Source organism: Salvia hispanica, chromosome 6 (genome assembly GCF_029641045.1).
Source record: "Salvia hispanica isolate PSC_SH4W2 chromosome 6, Shi_PSC_v1, whole genome shotgun sequence".
In the NCBI taxonomy this organism is placed as follows: Eukaryota; Viridiplantae; Streptophyta; class Magnoliopsida; order Lamiales; family Lamiaceae; genus Salvia; species Salvia hispanica.
Window position 1 is genome coordinate 27,241,742 of NC_142697.1, and position 26,516 is coordinate 27,268,257.

Sequence of the window (26,516 nt, forward strand, 5' to 3'; positions counted from 1 at the left end):
TTACAAATGTGTGAATGACCAAACTCATGGGGCCAATCCCATGTTCCTCGTATACAAAATACAACAAATTGGGATTGAAATTTAATTCCGTTTTAGGAGATTGATATGGACATAGATATTTAAGCTGTGGAAGAAAGTTGGTTTATGTGTAACAAATTAGTCCATTGGTGAAAATATTCCACATTTATGACGAATCACCGACACATCCAAATAAGATAAGAAACTTGCCTTAATTGATTTATTGGCCCATTATAATGTCATATATTGAAGATTCCTATAAAATTTCACATCTAACACAACTAGCTAGGGGTCATCAGAGAACCCTTAGTTAGAATTACCGAATCCAATGAAATCGAATTATTAAATTTCGTTAGGATTGGAACAGATTTCTCTTATCCTCCAAAATGGATTTTCGGTTTAAATTGGTTTGTTAAAACTAAAGAAATATGAAGTTTTTATTGTGTTAATATGTATAGTACAATTTTGTTTGAATCTTGTAACAATTTTAAGTATTTCTACAATAATATAAAAACATTCCCGAGTTTTTCAATTTTTGAAATTTGTATAGTACAATTTTGTTTGAATCTTGTAACAATTTTAAGTATTTCTACAATAATATAAAAACATTCCCGAGTTTTTCAATTTTTGAAATTTGAAATTTATTTTATAATGCTATATACCTACAAACGCAGGTTTTCTTTTCCAAAAGATGAAAGACAGTTTCACCCTCCAAAAAGTGTGAATAAAATTTATGTAAATTACTAGAATAAATTTTGCAGCGAAGCCAAAAGTTTAACCATTACTCCAAATTTATTTCGAGACGATATTCAGACAAAATTTTAACATAAAAATAGCAATTATACATCACAATTGATGTGTCAATAAAATAAGAAAATACAACATGCTCTTAACTTAGCCAACTATTGGTGTGTTTATGATCTATGCTGAGAGACTGTAACACCACTTCTTGAAAATCCTGCTTGTTTTTTCTCTCTAAACTCATAACCCAAGGAACCTCTTCTCCAGCAGAAAGCAAGAGAAATACAAAATCTAACTGTCAAAACGAAGATGGTGAAGAGTATACACATTTGAAATATTACGCCATACCAGTAAAGTGGGCGTCGGCCTCAGTCGAAAAGAAAAATCAATCTCAGATATAAGACGTAACCGATCACCCTTCAACATTGATTCCCTACCTCAATCATCTCTGAAAGCGGAAATCTCTGAGAAATGTTGGCTGGTGTGCAAACTATTGGATGGCAAGATCCTTGAGTGAATCCAACTTCCCATTGGAAGACACGGTTGGATTTCCATTTTCAGATGGCTTGTGACTTTGGTGGTACGAGGAGTTTGAGACAGCGGAGCTGCAACGACCCTCAAAGTACGTTGAGTGGGGGAAGTACTCAGCACAACGAGCTTTCCATCCTGGAAAGAGATTTTGATTTCAGATGATGTGTTACTTGGCAATATCGTACTTTCATTCATGCAATGTTTAAAACTAGATAAAAGTACATCCAAGCAAAGCTATTTCCTTTCCATCTAACAATCATTCAATTTTATGACGAAGTGAAATGGATAAAGTAAAAAGACTCACTTGAAGCAGCATTGTGGTCGTCCAAAATCGATCCTAGGAGTTTGTGGACTGCAATGCAATCCTTTAGCCTCCAAACTCTGTTTGGCCCAACCGCTCCATTTCTGCGAGGAATATGTGTTATACTCAGTGTTACAAGAACATCTATTATATTAAGGAGAGCTGGTAAAGTTTAATAGTATCATACGAGGAAGATAGGTCGCCTGATGACTCTTCTATCAAGTTAATAGCCTCTTGCTTCTTGTGTGGTTCCAAAACAAAAATCATTTCGGCTACAGCAGCTCTGTGCCTCAAGGAATCTGGAAAGTAAACGACTCAAATATAAATACTATAGTTGAATAGTTTGTAATTAAATATCTATACACATACAAAAGTATTACCTCTATGCTTCTCTAGGAACACAGAGTTTGCCTCGGTGAGAGATTTCTCATGCAACTGACTGATAAAAAAGGAGGTAGTATTTACACATAGAACCAACCAGATTGAATAAAGGCTAAAAAAGTAAGCATACCGAAATTGAATCCTCCCCTTTTCCTGGAGAATGTAGGTGGGGGGGGGGGGGAAGGAAAAACAAAGACAGTAGGGAAAAGATATTCAAGAGCACCTGAATGCTGGACGCTCAGCTTCTAGCACACCCCAGATAAGTTTTTCTGCATCAGTTACTGGAGATGGCATGGATGACACTTTATGAAAGAACTTTATCTGCAGGACACGAAATATAAGGCAAAAGTAAAAAAACTTGTACGAAGTAGAAATAGTGATGTTGCTACACTTATGCATTACAGTGGTGAATTAAGGTTTACTGATTAATCATACCAAACAACGATGTACATCCGGATCATCGACATCCAACCGCACTAGATGCTTAACTGCCTGTAAAAAATAGAATAAGGGAGTCATTCTTTAGAAAATAGAATTCAAAACGCCACAAAACAGTTCCAGAAGAATATGAGAAAAATATCATCCGTCATGAGGTTGACATTTCCCAAAAGAAATACCAACTTATGGTTGTCCCTCCAAAAAAATCAACTGACAAAACAAAGGAAAGATGTGGATCTATCTCCAGCTATTAATTTAGCAAAAATTTATGAGGATTGGAGATAGAGAACAACAGTAGAAGAAAACTGTATTTAATAAAGCATTAAGTTGCATAAGAACTTGCCTGCAATGCAAGTAAGATTTTCTTCTTTCTCATGTTAACTTCAAAAGAAAACAAGTGCGTTTGCAAGGAGTCAGAAGAATGCTTCTGGAGAAGTTTCAAGTACTTTGTAGCTTCCACCAAAGGATCTTCAACCTTCAAGTACAAATTAAATCATCAAATGTAGTTATATTAAATATTCTCTTGTCTGGAAGTAAATGAAAGACAGCATCAGTAACTTAGGTGGAGAACATAAAGAATCCTCCAAGCAACAGGGTTTACAGTGCAAACAATAAAACCAAATGCCCAAACAGAAATGTAATAAGTACCTGCAGTAACTTCTCTCCATGTGGATCAGGATCTACTGGCTTAACTTGCTTTTTTCCAGATTTTTGAACTGCAGTAGCATTTGATTCTTCCTTCACTTCTGCTTCCTGCACAGTGCAACCATTTTAGTGTAAAGCTATCTGAAATAAATTGTGTTGTCACAATAAGCTTTGATGAAAAAGTTTGTTTACTTTCTTAGCGCGGGCTTCAGCCTTCCTCTGCTTTTGCCTCAATTTCTTTTTCTGAGAAGGAGCCATCTTTGACATCTCTTCGTCTTCTTCTGCAGATGACTTTGGAGGGGAATCGTACAACTTCAAGTAGCATCTGTGTATCAGATTAAATAAGTTAAGGCACAACCAGGAAAAAAAAAGATCAAATTTTGCATACTAGCAAACAAGCTTGCACCATCCGTTCCAATCAAATCCCAAGTAACGGCGATAAATTTTCTACTATATATTCTAAAGCGGCAATACCTTATCACTCCTTCAGCTGCTTTGCGAAAATAAGGATGAGAATGAAGACGGTCTTGAAACTTCAGCATATCAAGGTAAGGCCGAAGAGTCATTTTTCTTAAGCAGTATGAGTGGAAGTCAAACTGATCTTCTGTAATGTCGGCATAATGCTTTTCTACAGCCAGGAATTTCTTCAAGGCTCGCCCCAGGTCCCCCTGACGCAGATAACTTTCTCCAGACTGTAGTTCATACCTACATAAGATATTCATAGCAAAATTGATCCATTAAAATATGGTATGCTTTGGTCATGCTTACTAATACATAACTCGACAAGATACACACCACATGCACTGCATATCATGGAGATTATTGTGCTGCTCTCCATCTTTTGTGAATAATACCGCTGTCTTTTCAGCCAATGCAACCTGGAGTTGTAATATAACACATAAGCACAAGTACATCAACAAAAAAAATCTGATTTTAGTAACATACAGAGAGAGGATTATATAATAGCACCAAACCTGATCTGCTTGCAACATACGTTTGACACATTCACTGTTCACATAGCGATCAGCAAGATCCATGCATCTAGCTTCATCAGCCAAAGCAGCAGCTGCTACTGGATCACCAACATGCTTTAAGATCCGGCTCTGAAGGGTGAATTACCAGTAAAATATGAGCTTTTGCAATAATTGATAACTGGCCCTCTTAAGATATGATGCACAAATCACAGTGGCAACATGGGACCAAAAAAATAGTTATACATATAAAAATGCAGATATTATGCCAATTTGTGAAATAAGCATATAATGCATATTCAAAACTACTAAGAGCGCAGGTAAACATACATGCAGCAAATATACAGAGCAGACATTAATCCGGCTGAATGGTCTTATCAAGAGCAGGTGATTAATTAACTTACTGGAGACCTATTGAATATCAAGGAGGACTAATTGTGTTCTGATTGGACAAGGCATCACAGCCCACAGACATAAATGCTAAGATATCCCAGCAATAAAGTAATAAAACAGTCTCTCGCCCAAAAAATATACAATTAAAATATAAATAAAAATTGGAAATATAGGTATGGAATCCAACCCAACACCAGACATAAACTTTGGCTTCTTCAGAATGTGGGGATAAGGAAAGCAAAAATCCACCTCAACTCACACCATTGCCACTCGTGTTGATACGGTCAACACATTTCAAAAAACCCAACAAAACTAGGGTGCACCAACTCATTGGAAAATGAATACCATCACTATCTCTTTCATTCATCATCACAGAACCAATAAAATATAAATAATAATAATAATAAAGACGATTTTACTCACTATAGCATTCTTATTGAAATCAATTATGAATAATGTGATTGAAGGATGATTTCATGGAAGAGCATTAACTATTCGATCCAAGATGAGGTGATAACACTAGATAAACAAGCATAAGGAGTAGTAGTTGAGACTTAAGATTGTCTAGAAAAATATAGACTTGGTTATCAAATCATAAATTTGCTTTAACAAATTCTTAAGAAAGTATTTCGTTAAGGGAACAAGAAGTTTGAGGAGGTCAAGAATTTAAGTATATCGTATTACCTTAACTGAGTATAAATCAATGACCGTTGGAGTGTGTTCAATGGCCTCTTCAATTTTCTTGAGAGCAACATCATACTGACAGCGCCTATCATAATGCTGTATATTGGAAAATTATTAACACAACCAAAATACCAAGCTAATAAATATCAGGGAGCCTAGAAAAAAAGAGGCTAGTTGCAAACCTGAGCCAAATAAAACAGAATCCACATAAGTGTTGACGGAGGCTCCTTGTCCACCCTGAAGATGGCAAAATAAAATTACTACTAAAACATCTAGAAATAGAAATATCAACAGCTGAAAATTTATAGTAAAATGCAGTGTTGATCAAAATTATCTTGTTATATTCATCTGATTTAACTTATATTATACACTGGGTCAACATTCACAAGCAAAAATTGTTGAATCGTTATGACACATAGATGAAGCTTTTGAGAACTGTCATATGAAACATATGTCAGGCACAAAAATCAGTTAACATAATTCAAACTAGCTTTTCTTCTTTTAGGTATAAGTCATGAGGCTATATTATAACCAATTAAAGCAACTAGGGTGGGTAGAAGCTGTGCAAAAAGTAAATAATGTTCAGAAATCTAGATATTTAAACTCTAGATTGATCGCACAGAAAGTAGGGGATTAAAACCCATCTGATCACATAGGGACTTAAAGTATTGAGATATATGTGTGTATAACTGTACAGTGTACATATGTACAATTTTAAAGAAAAAGATCCCCTTTAAGTAACATAACGTATATAAGATAAATGTAAGTTAAATGACCTCCCAGGATATGCACCAGTTGTCTTGATGGCATTCTCCAGCTCAGTAATTAACTGCTCCAAAATATCAGCCTATACAAGAGAAGTACAGTGACTTTATGCACTATGGAGGACAAATCATTCCTAAAACCTAAGAAAACAGTCATAACACCATAAAAACACTAACCTTTCCAGGATGGTCGTACAAAGGAGAAAGGTCTGAAAATAGAGAAGGAACTCCCTGGATATATGTATCAAAAATTCAAAGCAGGTCATGCACTGAAATTTCAGCAAAGTAGAAATTAATTATGTGGTTAAAAATGGGTACCTTCGTCAGAAAAGGGCGGACATAACTTTCAGCAGCTGAACGGAATCTTTCATCACTCAGAAAATCAAGGGGAATTCTCTGTTATAATAAGTTCAGAAACAAAAGTAAAGCATCAGGTGGTGTGTTGCACACAGATACATTAACAATGATTGTGGACTAAAAATTATTAAGGCACGTTGTGGACAATACAAAATCATTGGTGGAGCACAATATAATGTGAATGCATGACTAATATGCAAACATCAAGATTTTATGAAGAAATATCCAGTGAAATAATGCATAACTCGATCGCTTAAAATATACTTGTATTGCATGAGTTGGCATAGGGTGACTTCTAGACCTGGGCATGAAAGAATGAAATAATCATTTGGAAAGTGATTATTTTTATTGCTCAGTATGAATATGACTCAGCACAGTAGACAAAAAAAGTACTTTAGACAGTTTTTATGTTCCAAGAAGAGGTGAGATAAAATAGTTCCATCACCTTGACAGCAGAAGACCTTGTAAGTTGCTTGCTGAGTGATGCATAGAGGGATTCCAACCGGGCAATTTCATCAGAAGAATATTGACCATTTGCTGAATACAGCCCCATACACCTTTGAAGGCCTTTATGATACCTATAATTGGAAAATATCAATTTAATAGTTGTGTAGAACTTAATACATCAAATTAAAACACCACTCAATCGAATCTTCCCTATAGACAGGCTAAGAAAGTTACATGTTTCAAAGAACCACAAAATTCTTTTAAATTAGTAGAAAAAGGACTGTTATATCACTACTTTAGTTCTTTGAAATCAAATTTTATTTATTCCTTATAAGATTCAGGCACAACACTAATTCCAAAATGTCTCTCCTGCATAACATTTGAATCAAGAATGCATAATTAGATTGCAATACAGATTTATATATCACAGGAATCTTGCAATCACAAGATCAAAGCTTGAACTCTGGATTTTCCATTACAAATTGAGGTACAGATGTTACACACCCCAATCACAAAAAAAAGAGACATGTTTATTACTAAAAAAATCCTATTTCTTACCAAGGTAATAAATAACCAACCACAAGCTAAGAAACTTAAGGATGTGGAAAGGCAAAACTCCATATATTCTGAAACCAAGTTTCTTGGAAAATAAAAGGATCATTTCTCATTTCACATGCTGTAAGTAGGAACAGGATGGAAATTACACAACTTTCAAACAAAAAAAATAACCAAATTCTGATACCCATAATTGTCAGGATTCTCGGATAGCAGTTTCATGTATAATTCTTCCCCTTCACTGAAACGGCCAAGCTTTTCAAGCAGAGAAGCCTCTTGCTCCTTGTAAGATAATGTATCAACCTTCATCCCAAAAAAACATAATTACAAAAGTCCAAAAGAAAAATTATTCATTAAACAATGGAACCTATAACCACACTCACTATCTTGTGTTCTTTCTTGTGCAACTCATCAAGAGCCCTCTCAAGCAATCCACATTCTTCCAGTAAACAAATCTGAAAGAAAATGTTACAGAGAGAAGTGTTAATTATAGATGACATGACAAAACATTGCGCCATCATATAGAGGTACAACCATAATCAGAATTAGTCAGTGAAGTGTACAATAATGTCAGCATGTGACAAGAATATAGTTATTCCTGACAATCTCACACACTACAATTAAAGCTAGTGAGTCATTACCTTGTACAAAAGCATTTCGCCATGCTCAATACGTTCATTGTCAGGAGGGTAATCATCCTCCAAAGTCCCTTCATATGCTTGAAGAATATCAACTGCCTTTGGTCCACTGATAAAAGTAATAATATGTGCAAAATGAGACATAATCAGTAAACTTCAGAACAACATAATAGCATCTTAATGAACATACTTGGAGTTTAGATGCTGGGAAACAGCAAATCCAATCCAATTCATCCGATGATTTGGTTTCAAGGTGAGTAATTGTTGGCGTGTCTCGACAAAACCTTCCAAGTCACGCATTTGAGCCTGCGAAACAGTTTTTTTATGGATATAGTATAGGACATCATTAGTAAGACATGCTTATCCTTAAGTCAAAGGAGTAGAGAGTAAGATACTAATAGGTGACAATGTAATTTCAGAATTCGGCATACAACAACTATATTTTATTACTTGTTGAGCTTAGGTCCAAGGTATGAAAGACCATAAACATCATATGAATATCTGTCAGAATAAGCAAGTACAAAATAACATGCCTGTAAAAGAGAAAGATCTCTGAGTATTTCAATGTTATCGGGATCAATTCTTAGTGCATTGCGGTAACACTTAATTGCTTCCCTGTATTCTCTGTCAGACCTATATAGAAGACCATAAACGTGCCAGCAAACATGACTCTTAAGGTCATTCTGCAAAAATAAAAAATAAAAATTAGGACAGTAGATAACAATAAAAAGTAAGTGAGGCAGGAGTTAATAGTAGGGGCCTAGGTAGTAAGAAACTCAGGGATTAACCTTCAATCCAAGTCTGACAAGTTCATATGCCTCAGACTTTCGGTCCATGCAATTCAATGTCAGCCCTTTCATTGATAAGGTTTCTGTCATCCATAAGAGCAATCGAAGGGAAAAAATCAGAAGAATGTAAGAAAAATCCAGTACATGATCCTGACAGATATCCAGAAATAAGATTATCCAGAAATAAGATTGAAAGAGAGAATTAAAATTCTCTTCTCCACATATCCTTAAATGGTAACATAAACATCAGGGGTACACCTGAGTAGCTCTTTAATCTACTTCACATAATAAAGAAAGTAGGTACAATATCATCAGAATCATATTTGCAAAATCAATCAGAATTTGAACATTGCTAAAGAAGCAAATTATACTGCAACCCATGGCGAAAAGGTTAAAAACAGCAATAGAGATGATGTACTCGTAGCATAAGTCCTGAAGCAGAAATTTCAGAGATTATGACTCACAGCACAAATCCACTCTACAAAATTAGGGGATTAGGTCCAGCAGCGCCACAAGCAGTGCAGAAGCTAACACTAAAATAGAAAGTATAAACCAAATACCGGATAAACTTTTACAAACCTCCATGATCAGGGAACTTCTTCAAGATGGCATCAGCAGCCTTTAAACCTTTTTTGTATTGTTTTGTTTCATATGATTTCTGCAAAGACAAAACACAAAGCTTTCTCAACAATCACAATACACTCTACTAACAACAAAAGCATTGTGATCACTATCGAATCAGCCTCACACATACATGAAATCAAATGACACATGCATAAGACAAATATAAATGCTCATAAAATCATCATAGTGGATACATTAGGTTAATTATACTTAAAAGTCAAGCTTCTACAAAAACATGACAAGTGATATAAAATTGACAGAGATTATGTGATGCCCCATTTGATTATGCAGCACCGGTTTCTGAGAACACAACCAGAGTACATGTAGCTGCCGCAAACTACCTAGAGCCGAAGACGCATGTACCAGGTATCTATTGGACTAAAATTAAGAATAGTTTGTTCAAACGTCCCCCCGAATAAGGTATTTTTTAGCATTAACAAACTGTGATCTTGCTAATATACAATAAGATACCAAAAGGGATCAATACACATTATTTTTATTCAGTCAGGCGTCATTCTGCATGCTTAAATGGCAAAGAAATTACACGAAATCACAAATGCAATTCCGCACGCTCAAAATAGAATTCATAGAAACACATAAGTTCAACACAATTAATCGAAATAAGATAGAGCAACATCAGAAACAGCCCAGCCCAGCCCAGCCACAGCTGCAGCAATCGACAAAAAATCTAGGGTTTTACATGACGCCATATCGCAAGTCTAATTACTGAAATCAACGAATATATTTAGCAAAAGGAAAGTAAAAAGGACTCTTCAAGAGTCAGAAGCACTCACGACGATGAGCTTAAAGAGGTTAGCCTCTTTTGCAGGAAGCGAAGCGCCCATTGCAGCAAGCACACTGAACGCCGCCCAATAGCGCGAGATTGATTAATTTCAAGGGTTTTCGCGAAGTTTAGAGAGGTAGAGAGAGTGTGATAAATGCGTCGAGAAGAGAGAGAGAGAGAGAGAGAGAGATGAGGGTGGCGTTTATCTGCTGCAACCCTACAACTGAGAAGAAAGAGTTAACACATAGTTGCAGTCAAGGGCTTTTCCGTCATTGCACATCACGGGATTTTCCTTTTTTCTTTTTTATTGCATCCATTTAATATTTTCTTTTAGAAAAATCAACATATTAATTATTTATGGCTTTTATTTAATTATTATTATTATTATTATTATTATAAGCTCGTGGTACTTGAAACAGATCCCAAACTAAATCCTCTTTCTTGATTGTTATTGGTGGTTTGCGGCAAAAGATTTTTTTTCTTATATTATCACAAAAATACAATTTTGATTACACAATCTCCATTGGAGCCATTGAAAACTTTTTTATTAAAATAAACCATCATTATATTGGGCCATATATTTTCTTACATAAATTATATGATCATTCAATGTTGAATTTTAAAGAAAATGACATATTATTAAAAATCCACAAGCATGTCATCATTTTTTCTTTCTCATACTTAAATAACTCAACTGAACCCTTGCTAACAATTCACACACTGTTATTTAGAGAGAAGAAGCAATGGAGTTAAAAGCTTGGTCTATTTCATCTTCTGTCATCTCGATCGTTGCATCGCTGTCGCAAGAGTCATTTCCACCAGCTTTATCGTTCTTTCTACCTTTCCTGCAGTCGTGATTCTGTGGCTTTGTCACGCTTGGTGTATCATCGTGCTCCATATTCAGAAACTCGAGCTCGTATATCTGTTTGCAGGCCATGACTTCTCTACAAAGGTCTTCCTTGCTGGGAGCGCTGCATGTGGCATCAACCTGTGCCAGCTGCTCGACTACACGAGGAAGGCAGCCCCATTGTTCTGTTATATGTTGGACGCCCTAAAGATGAAAATGCCAGCAAACGGAAACATTTCAATCAGAGTCCAGACACGTAAACTACAAACAGAAATTATCATTTTCATTAAGCACCAGCCGATTCAATACATATCTGCAGTCATAGCATCATTTGTGGATTTGACCAAAACTGTAAAAGAAAATAAAAGATAACTTCGACATACTAGGAGCAACTGTTTATAACTAAGTAAGAAACTGATTATGCAAAGAACTGTGTGATGCTCATGCCACAGCATATCTTTGCAAGACAAATGAACACAAAAACTATATGTAACAAGGATATTCAATACAGTATTTTAGAAACTTTTCAAAGATTAGCACACTTAAAAAAATTGTTCTGTTTGTCAATAATTCTATGAAAATCCCATTGCAATTCTCTGCTGCAATGATAGATATAGATGTGCAATAACTGTACAGAAACCAGTTGTATTCCGAGGTTCAAAAAAATGAAAAGAGCCAAAAAGATCAAATAACCATTTTTTCCAGAATCAAGTGCACAGGTTCACTGCCAAGGCCCAAGGGGTACATATATATAATGGAGAAAATAAAATAACCAACCAAAAAGCGGTACCTGTCCTTGCTTGAGAGCATCTATAGCATCTTGTAAACAAGTCAGAATACCTTCGGCAGCTATCTTTTTTATCTCACTTGGACCTGGCTGCATAGTTAAGTTGCGTATTATTTTAAGCAAACAAATCTTGAGTTGGATTTACAAAAAGTAAGCTAACTTTTAGCATGATATATTGATCCATAAATCCTTACGATGTGTTGATAACATATGCAACAAACAAAATAGCTTCAAAAACCATATGGTGATACATAGTTTTATCCAACATTTTATTTTTGAGATTCCTTCACAATACGACTTTTAGTTACTGTAAGGGCAGGAAGAGTGAAAACTTAAGAAGAAAGTAATCCAGAAGTTATTTCAATAATTTGTCGTAAATCATCTCATCTTCAACAAATTATTCTTCAGGCTGGAAGCAAGTTATAAAGCTCAATACAATACAATTAAGAGGTACTAAGAGATGGCATTTTACTTTCTCTTCTTGGCTCTCCAGCCATGATACTGTTCTTTTGAGATCCTCAGCAGCCCACTTCTTTGCTTTTGCGGGAGAAAAGCTTCCTTTCATCTGGTAAATGTATCAGGACAAAAAATCAAGAACAAGACAGAAATGTGAATGAAACATTGAAACATCAACTACTTATAAATTTATACAAACTGAAGTTGTTACAAATGGGAGATAAATATTTCCACCCCATCTTTTGTTTGACTTTTTGAATTGGAACAAAAATTTTTGTGTCTCAGTTTAAGAAATAATTTTTCATAGGAGGTAATTGGGGATTCTGAAGAATGAACAACAGTACTTACTCCAAATTGGAGAACAAAGAGCGATAGTGAGCAGCAGCAATTTTATCCCATACAGAAATGGAAACATTATAAATACCTTAGAAGTGCCAGTAGCCTTCTTTGAATGTCCGCCAGTTTCTTTTTGATTTGAAGGTTTAGAGGATGAAGATGGGTCTACATCTGAAAGTAACATATGACATTTAGTTGGGTAAAAAACCTCAAGGGTTGAGATCTGTCCTATTACAAGTATACATGTGAGAAATAAAGATGCAATTAGCGAACAAAACTGCACATTTGAATATCCCATATCAACCCACTAAAACAAACATAATGGGCTGTATAGTTCCCATTTATTCAAATGACACACATCGACAATACTATAGCAAATGGGGTACAACGTGGCCATTACAGTTACTGGAAAACTATCAAATGGGTGGTAAACATAATAAATACTACTATTAATATTATTGTTATTACGTAGACCTTTTCTAGCTTCATGGGAAATTCTTTGCCTCCTCCACGGTTTGCCAGCATGCAGTAGGAATGGCTCAATATCCACAAGTTTTCTTTGGCTGTAACACTCTGATATCCAGTCCTAACCAAGATTAATAATTGTCACCATTGAAACATGAAGAAGTACGAAGAAAGGATGACTGAATAATCATCCTAAGCATTCAGCATTCAACATACTTGATATCCATAACTTCAAGCAATTTGAGGAATTCACAGACTACAATTACAAGAACATTCTCAAACAAACCAACAAGTGACCACTCAAGAATTACTCAATAATAAGTATCAGGGAACTATGTCTATATTCACAAGAGCTGAAATACTTACATGACTGGGTTAATAACTTAATTTCACAATCAATCAACCAGTATAGTGAGCCGCATCCACACTATAACTGCAAACAGTTATTGCTTGATACAGAAAGTGTCAAACCTTGGTTATAACAGTTCCACCATCAGCTTGAACTTGCCTAAACTTTGGAGTGCTGGAAAATGCACACACTAAAAGGGTGCAGTTTGAGTTCCAATCAGGCTGATACTCAGCCCCCATCTCCAGCATCTGCGATCTCAAAACGCCACGCTCCGGATTCACAAACCCGGACAGCACAAATGTCACCCCTTCCTACAAACATGACCATGAAGTAATTACTAAAATCAAATTCTAAGTATATAAAAAACCAGAATAAAACACACACAATTTGAAAATCAGATCACAATAATACCATCAGCATTGAGAAATCAGAGGCACCCGAGCCCGTAGCATCGGCAGTTTCACCGCTTTGGTCCTTCTTAGACTTCCCACGATTTGTTAGTTGTTTCGAATTTTCACTTTCATCATTTTCCTCTTCCCTTGAGCTCATCCACGACGGCAAATTCCTTTTTCTTGAGTTTGATTCCGACATTATAATGTCTGCCCAAAAAACCCCTCCCTCTATTCAATCAGTGCACCACTTCAATTTAGAATCTACAAATAAGAAAATTCAGATAATCTTCAATCACAAAAACTGTGAATTATCACTTCTAATTTCTTGAATTCGGAATCACAATTAAAAACCAGGTGATCATATCCTAACAGCAGCTAACTCGAATTACAGTAATCAAACTGGCATGCACGATGAGTAAAATCATGGGGATTTTGTGATTAAATAAAGACTACCAACGCTAAAATAATCAAAATGCAAATAATACAAGTAAATAAATCATCAGAAGGCGTGCCGTGCCTACTACCTCAACAGTAATACTTCGCCATTGACGGAAACTAAACAGCTTCTACCGCCCCTTTTTCCTTTTGCATTAACAAGCTCAAAATGTGAAGGAATCAAGGCTTTGTGTTTCTCACAACGCGAATTTCTTTTTTTTTTTAAATAAACTGTATTTATTTTATATGGGCTTAATCCCAATTGGGTCACAGGTCTATAACTAACATTGGCCCAAAATAAATTCTCCTTTATTTAGCCTAAATTTAAATTATCTACACTAAATAAACTCGACCAACCAAACTCTTGTTAATAAAAATTCATTTCGTTTTATTAATTTTAAACGATCGTGAATTATGTAGTTACAAACAAATATAGAAACCGTGTTAGTTATGTTTTTTTAGGGAAGCTGTTTTTTTTTTTTTTTGATAAAAGGTGTTCCAAAAACACATTCGACTAGTGGGGTTTGAAATCGTGACCTCAACGTCGCCATAGCTCCGCGCTGCATCGCACTGCCAACTGCGCTATGACCTGTTGGTATGTGAACTATTTTTTGCTAACTGCACTACGACCCGCTGGTATGAGAACTAATTTTAATTATATATACTTGAAAAGTATGAGTGCAATTCAAACTCATCGAACATTATATATTCCTCGTATAGATATGTATAAGGTGAGAAAAGTATGGTCAATTTTTCATTTGTCTTTTATGATTGTATGATAGTAGTATAGTACTTAGTGATTGTTGCACCAATTCAATCAAAATTTGCAAGTTGTATTAAACTCATTTGTATCTAAGTTGAAATAAATTGGAAAAATGGTTACTATAAGTACAAAAATGCCCACTTTTTTGGGTGGAATAAATTGACAAAAAAGCGCTAGGGACACCTGAAATATTGCGCTTCTAGAGCTTTTTCAGTATATCCCGCTCTTGCTCTTCTTCCCCCCAAATTCGAATTGATTTCTCAACCCACCTTCTCTCTCACACATAACACGCACAGAACCGGCGTTATGCCGAAGGAGGAGGCGGCGTCCGGCTCGATCGACCCACTGAGCGGTCTCAGTGGACTCTCACTCTTTCCGCGCACGATTATGGCCTCTGCGGAAGCTCCGCTGCCCTCCGATTCCATGGACCTAGGTTTCATCCACAATTTCATGAAGTCTCTGGTATCAACCTCTTTCTTTTACTCAACTTCAATTTCATGTATTCTAGCAGTCGTGAGCATTTTGTTTTGTGTATGGGGAAATCGTTTATATGCTTAGATGAACCTTAGCCCTTTTTTGGGTACTGCATTTAGAAGTTTTGTGCTTCCTCTACTTTTGTAGTAATTGGTGGAGTTAGTTCTGTTTCTGTATGCAAATACACCACTTTGACTGTATGGAATGAAAATCAGCTTCTCACTTTTGCATCTTAAGTGTGTTTTACAATCCTTTTCTTCGAAATTTCGTAGACCAACTTCAGCTTCTAATAATAGCCTAGTGATTGGTAGCAAACTACTGTGGAAACTTATTTGCAATAAGCTTTATATCGAGTTTTTACTGATTCCTTTTTATTGGGCTCGTGTTAGAAAGAGTTAAGGAGTCCTGAAAAGCTCATGAGTGAGGCGAAGAGAATTGTTGATGGTGGAGCAGATCTTCTATCTAATCTTTCCAGTTACGCTGGTGTGGGTGTCACTAATGACAATGCTGCAAAACCTAAAGACAAGCCACAAGAACGGAGGCCGGGTCTTGGGCTTGCCCGTAAGAAGGCTTCATTTTCTCTGAAACCAAGTATTAGGTGATGTTCTGGGGCTTACAATATCTAAGATTTAAATTTTAGTGCATCACTGAAGGATTTATGAGTTGATTATAACAAACAATGTGCTTTTGCCTTCACTACAGTCACCCTCCAGTCAATTTGGAGCCAGTTTTAGACATGGATTCACTCCAAGATCCAGATGCCTTTTTCGATGCTTATGAGAGGACTGAAAGTAATTTTTTGGGTGTCATCTGATTTGTTATCTTCATGTATACTTTGTTTACTTGTATCTCTTTGCTTTACTGATCTCATTTTTTTACTGTTGCAGATGCCAAAAAAGAGATGCAAAAACAACTAGGTGTTAGTGTGGAAAATATAGGCCTTTATAAACCATCAAATAACGAATGCCGTCGTCGTCGACCAGGAATTTTAGGGTATGCTTGGATTTTTGCGTGTTTTATCCATTGTTTTGTGATGCAATAAACTGGTTTGTAACTGATAAAGAAATATTTATCTAGGCTGCATTACATATACGATAACTGCCTCTAAATTACAGGAAGTCATATAATTACAAGCACCGCTACTCGTCAACGCCTTCAGAAAATGATGACATGTGGATGTCCTCCCAAGAGACAGTGTCTCAGGACATTCCAAGTACACCTAAAGATGTGTTGCAGGAAAAGTTAATTGATCCTGATCCCGATCACAATCTTAGTGACGTCGAAGAAGTTGAATTGGCTGGTGAGTGGATCATGCTATAGTCAAAAGCATATTTCAGATGCTTAAGGAGTATTTATTTCTGATTCTGCTTTACGTTATCATTAAATATCATGTCTACTTTGGTCTATCAGAATCCATGAAGAAAACAGAGGGTGGAAACAATGCTATGTTGGAGGAACTGTTATCCTGTAATGATGATGATTTAGAAGGTGAGGGAGCTTTGAATATCTTGCAGGATCGATTGAAGATCAAAACTCTTGATATGGAGAAGCTGTGCTTCTTGACTGAACTGACTGATGTTGGAAGGGCTAGTGTTTTAACTTCACCAGGAAGTCTTCAAAAGCCTCGCAGGAGTTCAGTGGTTCTAGACAGTGTGCTCAAAAATTTGAATAAGAAACCTCGCATGGAACAAGAACAATTGGATAATCCAGCTAATCATCTATCTTCACCAACTCCTCCTAGAAATCCGTTTGGATCCATATCTTTATTGAAAAAGAAGATTTTGCAGCCCAACCCTCTCACAGACCCATTTTCACCACAAGAAATTGATCTGTGTCCGCACCCAAATTCTTCTCCCACTAATCCCAAGGATGAGCTACTTGGACAGGTTGATTTCCGGAAGGATTTAGGTCATGAGCTGGAATCACATGTAAAGTTTGGTCGTACTGAATCTGCAATATCTGATATGGATTCTCAACAAGTACTGGAAAATGTTGGTAGTCTGCCAGAACATTCTCTGAGTGAAAATGCAAGCATGCAAAGAGAGAGTGGCAGTACTAAGGAACATGCATCTCCTGGACAGCTCAGGGATAAGCGAGTTGGACAGGCTGATGTGCCTAAGGAGTTGGGCATGTTTAATGAGATGGAATCAAATGAAGAGCTTAATAGCACAAATTTAACATTTTGTAATTTGGATAAACATCAAGTAAATGAAAATGCTGATGGTCTTGCTGAGCAGTTTGGAGATGAGAACGCAAGCATAACAAGCATGGATGCCAACAGTATGCAAAATGAAGAACCAGATAACAGCAGTGGAGAAGCTATGAATACTAATCACAGTAAGAACCTTTTAGTATGTCTGATATGTAGCTATATTTACTTGCTCCAGAGATAGAAGAGAATCATTGTCTGTTATCAACTTTTTTTAATGTTAAATCCAACGTTGAGAAATATATACCCGTATGGCAGATGAATCAAACCCTTCTGTAGATGATAAGGAAGGCAAGGGTGATGCATCAACCAGACAACAAACTAATCCAGAACAACACGAGGTTGTTTCCCTTTTTGTTAATTTCTTTTTCTGAATCTGCGCATTTTAGAACCTGCATTTGCTATGAAAAAAGACTAGTACAGCTGTTGTATAATATCAGAGATGTGAGACAGTAATATTTGAAGATCTCGTCTTTATTATTGGAACATGATTTTCCCAGTTTATTGGCTAACATCAAAGTTCTTTCAGGTGCATGCTGCCAAGCCAAAGAGAGGAAAAAGAAAAGCTGGTGATAAACGAATCACAGATGTACACCCCATGAGGAAAAGTATTGCAGGTGTTTATTTTTGTGATCGCCTCTAATGTAACATGTACTAGCAATATTTTTTGCTTAGCTGATTCAGTATGTGCTGATGATATTGCAGATGCTGGTACATCATTTGATGATGAGGAAGGCAGGGGTGATGCGTCAACCATACAACAAATTAATCCAGAACAACACGAGGTTGTTTTCCTCTTCTGTTTTATTCCTTTTTCTTTTTTTTCTGAATCTCACATAACCTTCGTTTGCTACAAAAGACTAGTACCGTGGCCGTTGTGTAATATCAGAATTTCATGTGTGACAGTAATATGTGAAGATCTCATCTTTATTATAAGAACGTGACTTTCCCAGTTTATTGGCTAACATTAAAGTTCTTTCAGGTGCATGCTGCCAAGCCGAAGGGAGGAAAAAGAGTAGCAGGTGATAAACATATCAGAGATGCACACCCCATGAGGAAAAGTATTGCAGGTGTTTATTTTTGTGATCACCTCTGAGTAACATGTACCAGCAATATTTTTTGCTTAGCTGATTCAGTATGCTGATGATATTGCAGACGGTGGTACATCATTTGAAACTGGAGTGAGAAGAAGCAAAAGAGTTAGGACGAGACCACTGGAATACTGGAAAGGAGAGAGATTCTTATATGAACGAGTTGAAGACAGTGAGTATTTTTTGCGTTTGCATGCTCATAGGGACCCTCAACTGCTTCTGAAATTATCTGCTTCCCCATGAAACATTAACCTAACTTGTGGAGTAGTATGTAAATAACTACTAAATATAGCTCCCTGCTATCCAGAATGACTAAATTTTAGTCTTATGCTGAAGCTAACGTTTTATATGTTCAGCAGTGAATATGCCTGATTTGTGACTTTAAATCTAGATCATCAGGCAACGGTTTCTTCATTAACATATTTCTAATGTTGTAGGCTTGAAGTTGATTGGGCTAAAATACATCTCTCCGGGAAAGGGTAACGAGAACCTGAAAGTGAAGCCATTTATCTTATCGGAGAAGGTTGAATACAAGGAACTTCTTGATCTGGCAGCTCGCCATTGAGTGGGGCTAACATTTGAACCTGTACATCTTTAGTTGTATGAGAGGATTTGATTGGAGATCTCTAGCAATCTTTTATTGACTCTAGTTATGTAATGTTAAAAAATCAATCAATCAAAATGCTATAAATTTTTTACTGAAAAAACTATGCAGCTTTAAGCTATCATAGTTTTTGGATCTCCATGCCTTTTCCTTCTGAATGTATATTTCATTTGTCTTCTCTTCAACTACGTCGATCATCCATTTCACTTGGAAGTTGGAAAAATCATTATTATTTTTTTTTAGTGCTACTTCGTGTTTGAAACAACAACACACTAGTTGGTTGCCAAGAAAAAAGAAAATACCACATTAGAGATAAAAAAACAAACACAGATTGTCACAACAAAAAAGTACTACTCTTGCTTCAAAATAGTAGGAATTCAACTGCCATCACAAAATTTAGAAGCTAAACTAGCCTCACAACAAAAGTTCATCATAATCATCACAGTACCTAAAAAATCCAAATACAATACAACTCATTTATCTCATATCTTTTGTTTCTTATTGCTTTGACGATATCCTCGAAAATCCTCGGTGGTCTCAGCCGTGTTCTGCTTCTTCATCCCTTTCCTCCCTCCAAATCCATACTTCGAGTCCTTTCGTTCTCTGCCCTTCATCTTTTTATCAGATCCCTTCTTAAACTTCCCACCGCCCTTACCCCCAGACCGATCTCCCGGAGCAACTCCCGGCCTCTTCTTACCCGACCTCTGAAACGCTTTCCCGTCTTCAAACGCCAAGCTCAGGTCACCATCCTTATCATCAGCAGCGAAACCACTCTGCTTCCTCTGCTTTCTCCAGTTCTTGACAGACTCTATGTCATCCTTCTTTTGCTTAGCCCTCTCCTTCTGCTTCTGCACTTGAATTTCCTTGGCCAACTTCTTGTTATCCCGAGCCTTCCTCCTCTCCTCGGCCTCCTCCATCTTCCTCTTCTCTGCCAAGATGCGGCTCTTCACCTTCTCCATGTGCGTGTCCGATTTAACCATCTCAGCATAGTAATCGGACGGCCTGAGGAAAGGCAGGTTGACCTCCTTCGACTGGAATTTCGTAAACGCCTGCCTTGCCCCCTCTAGTGCCTGTGTGTAGAAAGCTAGCTCCCGGTTCAGATCATCATTCACATTCACCTCATTATCTTGATCAATATCGAGCGACAACTTGTGTATCCAGTCCACACTCTCTGGCCAGCAGATATCTCCAAGTTTATCGAGCAAGCCAGCTTTGTTATACACAGCAGTCTTTGCAGGCTCGCTTAACTTCACGTCCCCATCTTCGTCCGAATCAGATTCGGACTCGGAAACAACAGGATCGTCATCTTCCATATCAAATTCAGTACTATTCAGTAGTTCATCATTCTGCTTCATAGTTTTTTCTCGGTCTGTTAAATAGCAACCAAAATTCAATCATTCTACAGAGGTCAATTATAATACACCAAAAACTAAAATCAACTGGAGAGTTATCCAAATAAAGATAAATTCATGGTGCTAGCTAGATAGATTATCATAAACATCAAAACTTAACAGCTTCGTTGTGAAATCAGTGTATTAAACACATTAATTGAAAACATACAGCACTTCACAAGCTACAAAAATATCATTCCAAGCTACTTCACACGAGGAATTCATAAGAGCAACAAGCAAAACTCATTTTGAGTAAGAATTTCAAAATTGTTCACAATTGCAAAAATTGTTGAATTGCATTGAAGAGTCTTTGTTGTATTTAGAAAATAGGAAAATATGGAAGAAACTTACCTGCACACAAATTATGCAACGGAGAAGATGAAGAATTGCAGCGGCGCCGGAGAAAATTAAGAAATGAAGACGGCGGTGGGCGTATAGGGTTTTGATAGTATTTATTTGTGTGGGTTAAATTGTGAGAAGGCCTTAGTTGGGCTTCAAAAAACTGGTATGGACTTAATTAATTGAATTACCCAATTAATATAATTATTTGTCCCACTAACTTATGGTATGACTTACATATTTGTGTACTATTAAAATTAATCCACGCAATTAGCTTGATTTTAGAAATACTAAAATTAACAAAAGATTTAATTGTGATAACTGGGTTTAATTGATTTAATTCAATGGATTGTTTTATTTAATTGGATTCACTTAAATAAAATTACTTTATTTGTCTTATTTGATGGCCGTGTTATTTAATGGACTAATTATATTAGAATGAGTATGTGTTTTAAGAGAAAAAAAATAATGCAACCATGAAGAAATATGACATGTAATAATTGCAAAAATATGATTGCATTATAAACTAAGGGCTTGACTGGTAGGTGGTTCTTCTTCCTTCTCTCACGTTTGGAAGCTCTGAAAATTTTCGGCGGACCCGATAGAAAATAACCGGATTTCACTCGAATTGGAATGACTATCGACGACTGAGACAAATCACTATCGGTTGAATTGGGGGTATAAGGTTTTCTCAATTTCTCTGAAAATTTGAAAGCAAGTTTTATACATAATTTGCCCTCCCACTTCTCCAACTACAAGCACAAATCGACATCTCTTCGACCCAAAGACACGCATTGGTGGCGGTGATTTCAACTACTAGAGATAAAAATAAATCTATACATTCTTCATAGGTCTGGGGGCAAGTAATCAGAAGCACTTTACACTGTATTCTTTTTAGAGTAAAGCAATATTTTGGTACTCCTACTAAACATATAGCCGAAATACGAAGTTAGTCAAGAACATTCATTTCTTAAAAATCGAGTCCTAAACAAATGAAAACTCGTTGGATCGGTCTTTTTTATACTGTTCTATCAAAAACTAACGATCAACGGACGATTAGTGAAATTTTGACTAAATTAGAATATTAATTTATGATTAATTAAAATAAAATTATGATGGGATGAAAGAGAAGAAAAAAAGAGATAAAGTGAATTTCTTATTATTTTTATTTTCTATTTTATTTTATTTTAATTAATCATTTATTAATATTATAATTTACTTTAAAATGTCACCATCGTCCGTTGACCGTTAGTTTTTGACGGAACTGTAAAAAAAAGGACCGATCAAACGAAAAAATTCATTCGTTTAGGACTCGATTTTTAAAAAGTGAATGATATGGACCAACTTCGTATTTCGGTTATATAAGTTTAGGACCAAAATAGTACTTTAAATACTTTTTCTTTCTACCTCTTCGCACTTTGCAAATTGTTCATTAAAACTTGTGTTCAACCATAAGTGCATATTCTTGTGGGACGGAGAGAATATTTCCTTTCAAATTAAGTAAAGCATGACCCATTAATTTTCTATTGATAGATTATCGTATAACTTGTTCTTTGAGTTATACCATCACATAAAGAGTATTAATTTTGAAATAAATAAAGCATTACCCATTAATTTTCTATTGATAGATTATCGTATAACTTGTTTTTAAGTTATGCTATCACATAAAGACCCAACAGTTAGAATAAAGTCTAGTTTGCTTAAGATTAAGAATTCAAAAGCAAACTAAGTAATATTTTAAAAATCCTTGTGATGTAAGAAAATAAATAGACTAAAATGTTAGTACTACAAGTTAACATATGTCTACCTTGGCAGCAGTTAGCGTGGCGAGCTTCGTCTCCGCCAAGCTCGGTTATGATGAGAAAAATCGGCACAACTACGCGACATGGAGCGAGCAGATGCTGTGCCTTCTCAAAAGCCAGGACTTGATGGAATTTATCGATGAGACACCTCCCCCACCGGAAAACCGCGAGGACGCGTGGAGGCGGACCGATTGGTTGATCAAGGGCTGGATACTAGGCGCGTTCACCGATGATGTTATTGAAGCTGTTGTTAATTTGCCTAGCGCAAGTGCCGTGTGGATGAAGCTCAAAGACGACTTTTCTGAAACCCGGTCACCTCTACCTTCGCCTTCGCCTTCGCCTTCACCTTCGCCTCCTTGCGCCGCTGTCTCATATAAAGGTAACACCACAATAACGCCACAATGCTGTTGATTTAGACCAGGGGCGGAGCCAAGAATTTGTAGGGACGGGAGCAAATTTATCTATAAAGATAATTTAAAAACTTGTGGAGGGACATTTACTGAAAATTAAAAGAAATAAATGATATGAAAGACAATATTTATATAAGGGAGAAAATATGAGGTGGGGCAAATGCCCCTCCTTAAGCATGCATAGATCCACCCCTGATTTAGACCTATATTTATCATTCTATTGCACTTTTAAATACTTCGCCTCCGTCTACACTAAATAATTGCATATTTCCATCTTCGACTTTACATTGTATTATTACACCACATTTCTTTATAAAATAAAGTGAGACCCGTCATTTTATTTTACATCTCTTAAATCAACAACAGTAAAAATGTGACATTATTTTATAGACGGAGGAGTACTAGGAATATGATCAAAATAGAACTAATACTTAATGCATAAATGTTGAATTATCATTATTTGACAACGCTTAGTTCATATTTAGAATCCTGATTTTGAAAATATGGAGGTCATTTTAGATTGTTTTAGGTCACAGTACTTCTAAAATGAACCCTAAAAGTGACCTTCATAAACGATCTAAAAATGGTTTCATTTTTTCATAAACAGATTTTGTAAAATGAAGTAAAAATAAACTTAGTGATATCTAATAATAACATTTAATGCAATTGTATATTAGGGTGTCCACAATGGTGACCTCCTTGGCCATGCCCAAGAAACTTGGCCCTTTTAAAAAAAACTTGGCCACCACAATGGTGGAAGCCCAAGCCTCAAATTAAAATTATTTTTTTATATTTTTTGTTATATTTTAATTTAACTAGAATAAAAATTATTGGACTATAGTAATTTAAAAAAATTGCATAATTTAATAATGAGTGAATTGAAACCAAATTTTCATCGGGGGAATCATCACCTCCACCTTGCATTTTTTGATAGTATGAAAATGGTAGAGAAGGAAATTTAGGGTGTAAAAATGAGTGTGAAGTGAAAATTGGATGGAAAGATATATATAAACAAATTTCGAAAAATAAAATAAAAATTAAATCAGGGTTGGGCCGCGGCTCTCGGCCCCCTGTAGTAGAGGGGCGCGCCTCCTCGAGGCTCTAGCAGTGGGGGGCTGCGCATGAGCCACCTCCGTGCCGTGGGCCGCGGCCCTCCCACTGTGGACACTCTTAGGAATTAGTCATGTATTGACAGTGAAGGTATTGTTGATGTGGTAATAAAAATAGGAAAAAGGTGGCGTGAGGACACGGCATTGTATAGAAGTGCACTAAGAGGTGATTGGGAGACGGCTAAAAAAATTGTGCATGAAGACCCCAGTGCCATCAAACAGGAACTGGGATACAGTTCAGAAACAGCCATCCACGTCGCCGCCACCGTGAGGAAGCCGGAATTTTTGTCGAAGCTGCTGGATTTGATCTCGGATGACTCTGTATTAGCCTTAAGAGATATGCATGGAGATAATCCACTGTACGCTGCTGCAGTGATGGGGAACTACGAGGCCGCGGAAATGCTGGTCACCAGATATCCTGACTTGCTCTACCATTCAGACTGTGTTGACAGATTCCCCCATCACTTAGCAGCTTGTTGCGGTCATAAGAACATTCTTCAGTTGTTGATTTCCAAAACCAATCATAATCATCTCAACAATCCATTTGCTGGTGATGCAGGATGTGATCTTCTAGATTTGATGATTTGTGCTGACTTTTTCGGTGAGTAATTCATCAACACATATGTATAATTAATCAAGTCTTTCAAACAAATAAACTGCTAATTATATATAGTATATACACGCGTGAGCAGATATAGCATTGGAATTGGTTCACAAGTATCCTTATATGGTCAGGATGAATCCTGAGGCTATTAGTACAATTCTGGTTAAGATAGCAGAGAAGGCCACAACATTCTGTGTCGACGATCAATTCAGCTTTTGGAAACGTCTCATATACTGGTGTAAGTTGTAGTACTAATAGTTACTCCCTCCATTCCACCGCAAACAGTGGCGTATCCAGGATTTTTGATTTGGGGTGCGATACTTATATTGATTTGAAGCTTTAAAATTCGATCGATCATTTTTCTTTTCTTTTGTTAGTGGAGAATATCTTATTTAGATATTTTTGTTAATTGTAAATATTTTATATTAATATAAATATAATAATTATATAGTAGTAATAAAATTTCATGAAAGTAAATCTTTTGAACATAAATTATTGGAAGTTGCATTTACAGTAAGAAAAAAGAATATATAATAACCAAATAATTAATAAAATATTTGCAAATCTTATTAGCAAAAATATAATAACGAATATAAATTATTCAAGGAAATATTTATTATTTTTCAAATAGAAAAGAAACTATATAATAAATACAAATATAATATTGAAAGTTTTGTATTCCCTTGCATAAGAAGTTTACTTTTTATACTGGATACGCTCTTGTTCCTGGCTACGTCACTGACCACAAGTGATCAACTTTCCATTTTGAGTTGTCCACCACAAATGATCAATTTACCTTTTTAACTTAAAATACAACTTCAACCATCTCTTAGTTTATTCTCTCTTTCTTATTTTCTTCTCTCTTACTTTTTCTTCTCTCATACTTTACTTTCTCTACTTTAATTCAATATATATCATTTTCTTAATTTTTGATGGGACAAAAGGAGTACTATTTAACTCCATATTTGTCTTTGCTGAGTCATTCTTGAAATTGAAGGTATTTTGAAGATGAATATGAAGCCAAAATCATTTGACATTGAGAACCAAACTATTCTAGGTAAGTGATTCATGTCCACTTCTTACAAACATAGTATATGGTTTTGATCATCTGATTTCTTCAGATACAGAGCATCCATGGTGGCGCAAACTTGTTCTCAAATTGCACTCTGGTAATAAATACTACTCCCTTCGTCCCTAAAATTTTGTCACATTTTTTCATTTCCGTCCGTCCCACAAAATTTCTCACACTTCACTGTTTACCATTTTTGGTAGTAGCCCTCACATTCCACTAATCTATTCCTACTCACATTTTATTAAAACTAATACTTCCTCCGTCCCTGAAAATTTGTCACTTATTTCCATTTTTGTCTGTCCCTAAAAATTTGTCAACTTTCACTTTTACCATTTTTGGTAGCAGACCTCATATTCCACTAACTCATTCATACTCACATTTTATTATAAAACTAATATATAAAAATATGACCCACATGACACTAACTTTTTCAACCCACTTTCTACTACATATCTTAAAATCCGTGCCGGGTCAAATGGTGACAAATTATGGGGGACGGAAGGAGTACTTTAAAAGTACAT

At 36.0% G+C, this 26,516-nt stretch overlaps 5 protein-coding genes across 6 annotated transcripts; 2 read left to right on the forward strand and 3 right to left on the reverse strand.

Moving 5' to 3' along the window:
• Nucleotides 1–791: 791 nt before the first annotated feature.
• EMB2753 (tetratricopeptide repeat (TPR)-containing protein) lies at nucleotides 792–10,272 on the reverse strand. The gene is made up of 26 exons (XM_089060551.1): nucleotides 10,071–10,272; nucleotides 9,232–9,310; nucleotides 8,653–8,735; nucleotides 8,398–8,547; nucleotides 8,055–8,170; nucleotides 7,868–7,973; nucleotides 7,610–7,681; nucleotides 7,414–7,529; nucleotides 6,670–6,802; nucleotides 6,186–6,263; nucleotides 6,045–6,098; nucleotides 5,880–5,950; nucleotides 5,286–5,340; nucleotides 5,104–5,199; nucleotides 4,030–4,158; nucleotides 3,851–3,933; nucleotides 3,530–3,760; nucleotides 3,248–3,380; nucleotides 3,059–3,163; nucleotides 2,750–2,885; nucleotides 2,408–2,460; nucleotides 2,196–2,293; nucleotides 1,972–2,030; nucleotides 1,779–1,890; nucleotides 1,595–1,695; nucleotides 792–1,425 (listed from the first exon to the last, which is right to left on the reverse strand). Exons 1-26 carry the CDS (start codon nucleotides 10,119–10,121, stop codon nucleotides 1,250–1,252), a joined length of 2,676 nt encoding a protein of 891 aa, XP_088916677.1. The 5' UTR covers nucleotides 10,122–10,272; the 3' UTR covers nucleotides 792–1,249.
• A 400-nt stretch (nucleotides 10,273–10,672) lies between these two features.
• On the reverse strand, nucleotides 10,673–14,331 carry ATXRCC1 (BRCT domain-containing DNA repair protein). Of its 2 annotated transcripts, none has more exons than XM_048102741.2 (8): nucleotides 14,217–14,331; nucleotides 13,712–13,953; nucleotides 13,423–13,611; nucleotides 12,961–13,072; nucleotides 12,575–12,657; nucleotides 12,167–12,259; nucleotides 11,698–11,784; nucleotides 10,673–11,111 (listed from the first exon to the last, which is right to left on the reverse strand). In XM_048102741.2, exons 2-8 carry the CDS (start codon nucleotides 13,889–13,891, stop codon nucleotides 10,788–10,790), a joined length of 1,068 nt encoding a protein of 355 aa, XP_047958698.1. In that variant the 5' UTR covers nucleotides 13,892–13,953; nucleotides 14,217–14,331; the 3' UTR covers nucleotides 10,673–10,787. The 2 variants fall into 2 exon arrangements, with proteins under 2 accessions (XP_047958698.1, XP_047958699.1); XM_048102742.2 differs by having other exon boundaries at nucleotides 13,712–13,899; nucleotides 14,217–14,322.
• A 768-nt stretch (nucleotides 14,332–15,099) lies between these two features.
• LOC125204571 (centromere protein C-like) lies at nucleotides 15,100–19,407 on the forward strand. The gene is made up of 12 exons (XM_048103257.2): nucleotides 15,100–15,352; nucleotides 15,754–15,962; nucleotides 16,067–16,155; nucleotides 16,252–16,357; nucleotides 16,480–16,664; nucleotides 16,775–17,701; nucleotides 17,832–17,914; nucleotides 18,103–18,190; nucleotides 18,279–18,358; nucleotides 18,556–18,643; nucleotides 18,729–18,836; nucleotides 19,102–19,407. Exons 1-12 carry the CDS (start codon nucleotides 15,197–15,199, stop codon nucleotides 19,227–19,229), a joined length of 2,247 nt encoding a protein of 748 aa, XP_047959214.2. The 5' UTR covers nucleotides 15,100–15,196; the 3' UTR covers nucleotides 19,230–19,407.
• A 192-nt stretch (nucleotides 19,408–19,599) lies between these two features.
• Nucleotides 19,600–21,169, reverse strand: LOC125208536 (putative rRNA-processing protein EBP2 homolog). The gene is made up of 2 exons (XM_048108172.2): nucleotides 21,011–21,169; nucleotides 19,600–20,637 (listed from the first exon to the last, which is right to left on the reverse strand). Exon 2 carries the CDS (start codon nucleotides 20,621–20,623, stop codon nucleotides 19,751–19,753), a length of 873 nt encoding a protein of 290 aa, XP_047964129.1. The 5' UTR covers nucleotides 20,624–20,637; nucleotides 21,011–21,169; the 3' UTR covers nucleotides 19,600–19,750.
• Nucleotides 21,170–22,740: 1,571 nt separating this feature from the next.
• LOC125208386 (uncharacterized) lies at nucleotides 22,741–26,479 on the forward strand. Its single transcript, XM_048107989.2, has 5 exons — nucleotides 22,741–23,179; nucleotides 24,438–24,920; nucleotides 25,012–25,161; nucleotides 25,921–25,980; nucleotides 26,045–26,479. Exons 1-5 carry the CDS (start codon nucleotides 22,798–22,800, stop codon nucleotides 26,119–26,121), a joined length of 1,152 nt encoding a protein of 383 aa, XP_047963946.2. The 5' UTR covers nucleotides 22,741–22,797; the 3' UTR covers nucleotides 26,122–26,479.
• Nucleotides 26,480–26,516: the final 37 nt, after the last annotated feature.

Bases quoted from the DNA above. Each gene is read 5' to 3' on its own strand.
- EMB2753 (XM_089060551.1), bottom strand. From the start codon at position 10,121: ATGGGCGCTTCGCTTCCTGCAAAAGAGGCTAACCTCTTTAAGCTCATC. The intron at 7,682-7,867 runs GTAATGACTCAC...ATTTTCTTTCAG, and splicing joins GCGAAATGCTTTTGTACAAG to ATTTGTTTACTGGAAGAATG. The intron at 2,031-2,195 runs GTGCTCTTGAAT...CTTTTTTATCAG, and splicing joins GCTGAGCGTCCAGCATTCAG to TCAGTTGCATGAGAAATCTC.
- ATXRCC1 (XM_048102741.2), bottom strand. From the start codon at position 13,891: ATGTCGGAATCAAACTCAAGAAAAAGGAATTTGCCGTCGTGGATGAGC. The intron at 13,073-13,422 runs GTTTGACACTTT...AATCTTGGTTAG, and splicing joins GTGGAACTGTTATAACCAAG to GACTGGATATCAGAGTGTTA. The intron at 12,260-12,574 runs GTATTTATAATG...TACATTTACCAG, and splicing joins AGGCTACTGGCACTTCTAAG to ATGAAAGGAAGCTTTTCTCC.
- LOC125204571 (XM_048103257.2), top strand. From the start codon at position 15,197: ATGCCGAAGGAGGAGGCGGCGTCCGGCTCGATCGACCCACTGAGCGGT. The intron at 16,156-16,251 runs GTAATTTTTTGG...TTACTGTTGCAG, and splicing joins TGCTTATGAGAGGACTGAAA to ATGCCAAAAAAGAGATGCAA. The intron at 18,191-18,278 runs GTGTTTATTTTT...ATGATATTGCAG, and splicing joins CATGAGGAAAAGTATTGCAG to ATGCTGGTACATCATTTGAT.
- LOC125208536 (XM_048108172.2), bottom strand. From the start codon at position 20,623: ATGAAGCAGAATGATGAACTACTGAATAGTACTGAATTTGATATGGAA.
- LOC125208386 (XM_048107989.2), top strand. From the start codon at position 22,798: ATGTCTACCTTGGCAGCAGTTAGCGTGGCGAGCTTCGTCTCCGCCAAG. The intron at 24,921-25,011 runs GTGAGTAATTCA...ACGCGTGAGCAG, and splicing joins GATTTGTGCTGACTTTTTCG to ATATAGCATTGGAATTGGTT. The intron at 25,981-26,044 runs GTAAGTGATTCA...TGATTTCTTCAG, and splicing joins TGAGAACCAAACTATTCTAG to ATACAGAGCATCCATGGTGG.